Source organism: Dendronephthya gigantea, unplaced genomic scaffold (assembly GCF_004324835.1).
Source record: "Dendronephthya gigantea isolate DGI-Jeju-01 unplaced genomic scaffold, DenGig_1.0 000866F, whole genome shotgun sequence".
NCBI lineage: Eukaryota > Metazoa > Cnidaria > Anthozoa > Malacalcyonacea > Nephtheidae > Dendronephthya > Dendronephthya gigantea.
Genome location: NW_021163876.1, coordinates 10,818 through 18,484, shown reverse-complemented (window position 1 = coordinate 18,484; position 7,667 = coordinate 10,818). Strand labels below are relative to the sequence as shown.

Genomic DNA, 7,667 nt, shown 5'->3' with positions numbered 1-7,667 from the left:
GGTACAATCAATTATAACTCTGGTTTTGGGATAATTTCAATTGTCCTTTATGCTTTCTGGCATTATACTTCTAACATACCTGTGAAGGCCAAATAGGGATGGAGCGTAAGTATCTGTAAAGGAAATCCAGCCAAGTTACCCAAATTCGTGATACTTGTGATATTGATACATTGAATCTTTCAGACAAATCTTTCTCTAACAAGCCTAATCGCAGTCTCGCAAGAAACAAAAATAGCTCTTCCTCAGGTGTTAATATTCTCTTCCGACCACACTTCTCCTTCTCCAGCTGTCTCTCCATATCATCTGTTGCATTGTGCGATCCACTATAATGTAACCTCTCGCATGCAGGGCAAAGATAGTTGTGAAATGCTTTAAATACTTTCTAACTTGGAAAGCCAGTATAAAATTCAAAGTCATTATCACTACTTTTAAACTTATTTATAGAAAAACTACATTGCTCCACTTTCTTCTTTAGTTCCAATATCTCCTCTTGTTGCTCTTCCTTTTCCTGCTTTAATTTCCCAACTAACTGTTCAAGTTCTAAAATTCTAGCATCCTTCAGCTTTGACTCCCCTTGTATCTTATCAGTTTTCTTTTTGGTATAACTTTCCCGTCCCTACATTTTGATGTGGTTCTAGGCTTTGGTTGTTTAGGCATCAACAGTTTTTGTACTAAACATGGAACGTTGTTAAGGCAGGTCTTCTTGCCACCCACAAAATGTTTTGAACAAACCCTGTGATAATTGTTTGGAGTGAAACCAGATCTACCAATCAATGCAACCATTTCTTTTCAAGCTTCTTCTCTTTTGGGATTTGATAGAATGAAAGCTCTGAATTTTTTTTTGGTGTTGCTATCACAAGTTGGAATACAGCAAGTGGTTCCTCCTCCTTTATATTGGTATTTTCCTTTGTATGGTAACGCAAGCATGCATGAAGTGCATGCAAATCGCAAAGCATATTTGCATGATAATATGGTATAAATACAGGGGAAGCAATGACCTGTTCATCACGTCTAGCACGACCTAGCAGACACAAGCCTTATATCAGACGTTTGAAGCATGTCTTCAGAAGACCAAAGCGCAGAGAATCAATCGTCGAGCTCGGCTACAATCACTTCAGCTTTGATCAATCAATTTAAATCTTATCTGGATAGCAAAATAGACAGCCTTTTGTCGGGCCTAAGTATTGTGAATTCATCTCAAACTAAAAAGCTTGAAAGACAAGCAGAAGGCCGCGCCTTAAAATTTCCCGGCAACAAAGATCAGTTCCTGTTTAACGCAGAGGTGCACGATTTGCTCGACGAATCCGTTGTTTTGATAAAGAAACAAGATACAGATTCAGCATTGCCCAAAATAGAAGCAGCTGAGAATCTTATACTTCAAAGGCAGAAGAAGATCAAATTAGCCGATAAGAGCGAAACTGGCTGGTTGGCTGTTAAAGAATACGAGGCGGAGGAATTAGCTAGCGATTCAGACGACGAGAAAAGAATAAAGAAAGCCCAGGAATTAGCACTTAAGAAACGCAGAAATAATGCTATTAAGAAAGACAAAGCAAGAAAATCATCTTATCCGCCTTATTCATGCGCTGATGCTGATAAGCGGTTTTTTCGAGGTATCTATTGCCCTTTCTTTGTTTCAAGTGGCAGGCGAGTGCTTGCACGTAGCCTGCCATAGTATGTGTTTAAATGTGTAAGTGACAGAAAAAGGAAATGACTTCCTTCGGATGAGCTAAGCGAGGTAGAAGGAATGGTATTTTCCTTTGTATGGTAACGCAAGCATGCATGAAGTGCATGCAAATCGCAAAGCGTATTTGCATGATAATATGGTATAAATACAGGGGAAGCAATGACCTGTTCATCACGTCTAGCACTACCTAGCAGACACAAGCCTTATATCAGACGTTTTATACTTCTTTATTCCTATATTGCCTGTTTGTTTTTCGTTATTTCCTGTTATCTCTATTGCTCCTGTGTATAAATCTTGTTATAGGCCGTAGAGTCCCAATTCCATCAGATATGTCCTTCCGATGTGGGAAGAAAGGGCACTGGAGCAATAGCTGTGCAAGATTTGGATTTTCAAGGCCGATGCAGCAGCCAACTTCAGGATTCTCACACAGGTCCGCAGCCACGTCTAACCCCCCGGAACGAGGAGTTACACCTATCTGAGCAACAACTGGATGATTCAGATATCTTACAAGATAATTATGATTTGATTCAGGTACAACGTTTTATTGACGCATGTCAACTCGAAGAGTTTGTGAGTGAAAAAACCAGCGGGCTACCAATAGTTAAAGGCAGACTTAGTTCACATATTAAATTCTGGGAGGACATTGGGGCTTCCGAATTTATTTTAAATTCCATACGAACTGGATACAAGATTCCATTTTACTCCTCACCAACCCCAAAGTCCTTTCCTAACGACCAATCAGCCTTAAATAATTCGCAATTTGTCATTGACTCCGTATCAGAGTTACTATCCTCTAGCAGAATTGTGCGAGTACAAGACAGTGTTACAAGTGTGTAGTCCCTTGTCCGTGGCAATCCAACCGGGAGGAAAGAAACGACTTATTTTAGACTTGCGCTACGTAAACAGTTTTGTTTATAAACAAACTATTAAATTTGAAGATTCGAGAACAGCCATCCAATTTTTTGACAAAGGCACATACTTTACAAAATTTGATCTGAAAAGTGGTTACCATCATCTCGACATTTTCATACACCATCAACCTTACCTGGGGTTCAGTTGGCTTATGGATGGGCAGAAACCCAGTTATTTCATGTTTACTGTATTACCTTTGGGGCTGACATCCGCCCCTTATATATTTACAAAACTAATACGGCCCTTAGTTAAACACTGGCGAGCGCAAGAGATTAATAATCTCGTCTATTTGGACGACGGACTTGACATTGAAAAAAGTTCCGAATCATCTATCCGTAATTCTAGCATCATTCGCAACGACCTGAATCGGGCGGGGTTTGTAGTTAACGATGAGAAATCGGTATGGGATCCCACTCGAAATATTACATGGCTGGGTCTAAGCTGGGACGGCATAAATGGTACACTTAGTGTGTCGAATCACGCGTAACAAAAACCCTGGATACCATTTAACAAGTTCTAGATCATCCGAACGTTTCCGCACGGAAATTAGTATACCTATCGTAGGTATGATAATTTCCATGGGTCCAGTTATTGGCAATCTTACGAGAATCATGACTCGGCATTGCCAGATGTCTGTTGTTTCATCCGAGACCTGAGACACATTGTTTATGCTTGATTAATACTGCAAATTAGAATTACAATTTTGGAAAGCTAATATAAATGAAGTAAATTGTCGTACTTCAAGTTTAGAAGCACCGTCAACAGAATCTTTTATTCGGACGCGAGTGCTTTATCCTGTGCAGCTCATTCGAGTGATGGGTCCTTAATTGCTCACCGTGCGTTTTCAGCTGAAGAAAGGGACACGAGTTCCACTTACAGAGAGTTAATTGCAATAAAATTTGCTCTTGAAACTTTCGTGCCAATTGTCAAACACAGCAGGATTAAGTGGTTTACTGATAATCAAGTAGCAGCTAAAAAATTTCAAGTTGGAAGCATGAAATTTAACTTACACCAATTGGCTTTTAAGATCTTTTCCACTTGCATGGAAGAAAACATTGAGTTAGAAATCAATGGATTCCACGATCTTTAAATGAACAAGCGGACTATTTGAGTAAAATTGTGGATTATGATGACTGAGAAATCACATGGCAAACTTTTCACCAACTAAAAGCAGATTTGGACCGCACACGGTAGATTGTTTTGCAAATTATCGTAATCGCAAAGTCAAAAAATTCTATTCAAGATTTTGGAACCCAAATTCATGCGGAATTGATGCATTTTTTCAAGGATGGGAGGAGGAAAACTGCTTATTCGTTCCTCCAGTTGCGCTTGTCTCCAAAGTTTTACTGCACATGCATAAGTTGAAAGCATCGGGGACTTTAGTTGTACCATTTTGGCCGTCGGCGTCTTTTTGGCCACTACTGGTTTCTCGATTTTCCTCTTACATTAAAGATTATATTGTGCTCGTTGGTAATACAGCCCTCAAACATGGACTTAACCAAAACTCATTACTCGGTTCAAACTCGTGGACAGGGTTCGTAGTAGCCTTTCGTTTGGACTTTAATCTGCGTGTGCTTAATTAATTGTTGTCCATTATGTAGCAATTAATCTACATTGCCCGGAATTCTCGAATTTAATAAATTATTAGAGGTTAAAAGTATGGTTGTGCATATTGCAGCATTTGGCAGCGGGTGCTGGCCAAGGAAATACTAATTGAGATCCTAGCTGGTTAGCTCGGGGTCAGGCGGTTGCCTTATTTTTATTCAGATTGGCACTAATTTGCTTACAAGCCGGTTGGCTATATAGGTGAGCATGTTCCTGGCTAGACTTATCAGCGATGGAATCTTCTACACTACTGTGATATGTTAATTCTAACTAATACAGATGTGCTTGTCTGTTCTTTTATTTTTCAGGACTTAGCTTTTGCATCCTCTTGGGGAATTACAACTATGGAAACCAGAAAACAAATAATTTGTCAATTATTGTCCTCTCGGGCGAGTTCAACCGTGAAATCATATATTGCCCAATACCGGAAGTTTATCAAATTTGTAAGCCAGAATTCTAAGCTTACTCGTGAGTTACCAATTAGCAGTACAGTCATTTCTCAATATTTGTCCCATCTTCTACTTGCCAAGAAATCCCACAATGTCGTTATACAAGCTCACTGTGCTTTAAAGTGGATCCACGATCTTCTCCCACTATCTTCAACCCAGCGGATACGGCTATGATTAAAAACATCGTGGAGAGTAAGAGACTCTGTTCCAAACCTTGTTCCAGAAAAGAACCCTTATCTATAGAGAACCTCGAAGCTGTTGTTTTACGATTTGCCTCTCCTAATAGTGACTTAAAGGATATTCGAACAGCACTCCTGTTTGTCCTGGGTTTTTCTGGGTTATTTTGAGCTAATGAGCTAATCAACATCCAAGCTAAGCACATCACAATCAACTCCGATCATTTGGCCATCGTAGTCCCACAAAGCAAAACAGATCAATATCGAGAGGGCAATACAGTGTTTATTTCAAAAACTAACGGAATTGTGTCCACATACTTTGCTTCTCACCTATTTTTCTTTAGCTCAGATTGTTCCAAATTCAGATGAGTATATTTTCAGATCAATCCAAGCTCCTCGCAGAGGAGCAACGAAAGCTACTTTGGGCCCGAGACGTCTAAGCTACACAAGATGTCGTGAATTAGTGAAGAGGGAGTTCAAATTATTGGTCTAGTTCCGAAAAAATACAGTACTCATAGTTTGCGATCCGGAGGGGCGACGTTCATAGCAAATTCACAAGCGAACAATCCGAATCTCAATCGATGGTTAAAAATACATGGAAGATGGAGAACAGATTCTTCAAAGGACATTTATATAAAAGATAAATTGAACCATAAACTAACCTTAACCCAATCATTAAATAGTTGATAGAAAGTTGTTATGCTCAGAGTTATAATTATGTCATTGTGATAAGTAATAAATTGCTAGGCGAGTCCTTGCACGTAGCCTGCCATTAGTATGTGTTTAAATGTGTAAGTGACAGAAAAAGGAAAATGACTTTCCTTCGGACGAGCTAAGCGAGGTAGAAGGAAAATTGTATTTGAACATGTAGCTCCTTTGTTGGTTGTATCAGCCTCCATTGAAGTTCCTGGGTCATCATACATTATAAATTATACTTTCAGTTTAAGCAATTTTATATTCTAACTAAGCTACTATTTCAAATTTAGTACTAGGACCTGCCTTAGTATTTAGATATCTAATTATAGAATTTAAAAAATTACACTAACTAATAATATATATCAGTTTATAGCTATCAAACTATGTATAAGTTTAATTCGTTTTACCTAAATTCTAGCTAAAAATATTATTTTAAATTAATCCCAATCCCAATCGATTTCACTCTACTTTGCACGAAATATAGTTTATAGTACATAAAAGCCAATTTTGGTTTCAATTTTCAAAATTAGCAAATGCTACGAAAAAAGTATATAAATGTATAGTGTGTAAATGTATATAAATGTATATCGCGGCGGCCATTTCCATTTCCCTTGCAAGTAAAAGGTTACCACATTTCCCATGATGCTTTGCTATAATGCAAATTGCCTATAACCTATATCAAAATATAAAATAAACAAAGAAGCGGCTTCCTGCTTAATAATCCATGATTGCCACAGTTAACCTCTAAAAAGCGTACTTTTTTCGTCCTATGCATGGTCGACTAACCTATTGTAGTGTGTTTTCAAAATGCTTTCAAAACATGTATATTATGGCTAGTCTTTGCATGGGCGTCCCAATTGTTGCCGTGGATAAAAACGTTGAAAAAATGAAGAAATCATGGGGCCAAACACGAAATTTATGCACTTATGGTCCCTCTGATTATTGCAGTGCATAAAAACATTTAAAAAATAAAGAAATGCATGCTGTCAAACCCGAAATTTATGTATTTATGGTCGTTCTTATTGTTGCAGTGCAAAAAAACGTTGAAAAAGAAAGAAATCACGCTGTAAAACCCAAGATTTATCTATGTATGGTCGTCCCGATTGTTAAGGAACGCTGGAAAACCTGAAATTTATCTCAGAATTTATGGGCGTCCCGATTATTGCAGTGCATAAAAACGTTGAAAAAATAAAGAAATCATACTGCCAAACCCGAAATTTATGTATTTATAGTCTTCCCGATTGTTGCAGTGCATAAAACGTTGAAAAATAAAGAAATCATGCTGTCAAACCAGAAATTTATCTATTTATGGGCTCTCAATTGTTGCCGTGGATAAACTATGAACGTTGAAAAAACGAAGAAATCATAGTGCCAAACTCGAAACCTATATCTATTTATATGTTCGTCCGGACTGTTGCGGTGCATGAAAATGTTGAAAAAATATAGAAATTATGCTGGTTGAAAAGTGAAGAAATCATGGGCCCGAACGCGAAATTTATCCTATATTCTCACTGGGAGTTTTGGCAGACAATGCCACTTTGTCTACCCAAAGCTTAACAAACTCCTTAATGGCATTCAGTTTATCACTCAAGCGAGCAGGCCTGTATAAAATAGGGCAGAAACAGGGTTTTTTCACAGTTTTGCTACGAAAGCCAGCCAGCAGACTTAGGGAGCAATGCATCCCTTTTTCCCCCGTGTTTGTGCAGATGTGCTGTTTATATCCCTTTAGCTGCAGATGTATATATCCCTTTCTTCCGCGTGTTTGTGCAGATGTGCTGTTTAGGGCGTTCTCGCCATGTATACTGTCTCCTTTAGACCGTCCTATTTAGTCATTAGCGACCTTTAGAAATCAAGACAGTGTTTGCCGAGACGGCTTTTATCACGCAGAGTGGACTGGGTAATGAGTTGTGCGCATGCGCAGCTAGCATTGCTTCACCGTCCTGGTTTGTTGACAACGTGGATTACTCGGTTTTGCCGTTATCTGGACAACGTGATGTCTTTTGAGCAAGAAAACGCGGATATTAACGTTAATATAAGGCGAAAGGGAAACGAGCGTAAGTGCTTCTGGAATGTGTAACACTTATTATTCCGGTACGTTTTTCATAATATTTGCTTTATATGTACTTTGATGAACTGTTTGTCTTT

General features: G+C 38.5%; 1 protein-coding gene across 1 annotated transcript; it reads left to right on the top strand.

Moving 5' to 3' along the window:
• Positions 1-1,057: 1,057 nt before the first annotated feature.
• On the top strand, positions 1,058-1,672 carry LOC114544603. The gene has a single exon (XM_028563192.1). It carries the CDS (start codon positions 1,058-1,060, stop codon positions 1,670-1,672), a length of 615 nt encoding a protein of 204 aa, XP_028418993.1.
• Positions 1,673-7,667: the final 5,995 nt, after the last annotated feature.

Coding starts and splice junctions, on each gene's coding strand:
- LOC114544603 (XM_028563192.1), top strand. CDS start 1,058: ATGTCTTCAGAAGACCAAAGCGCAGAGAATCAATCGTCGAGCTCGGCT.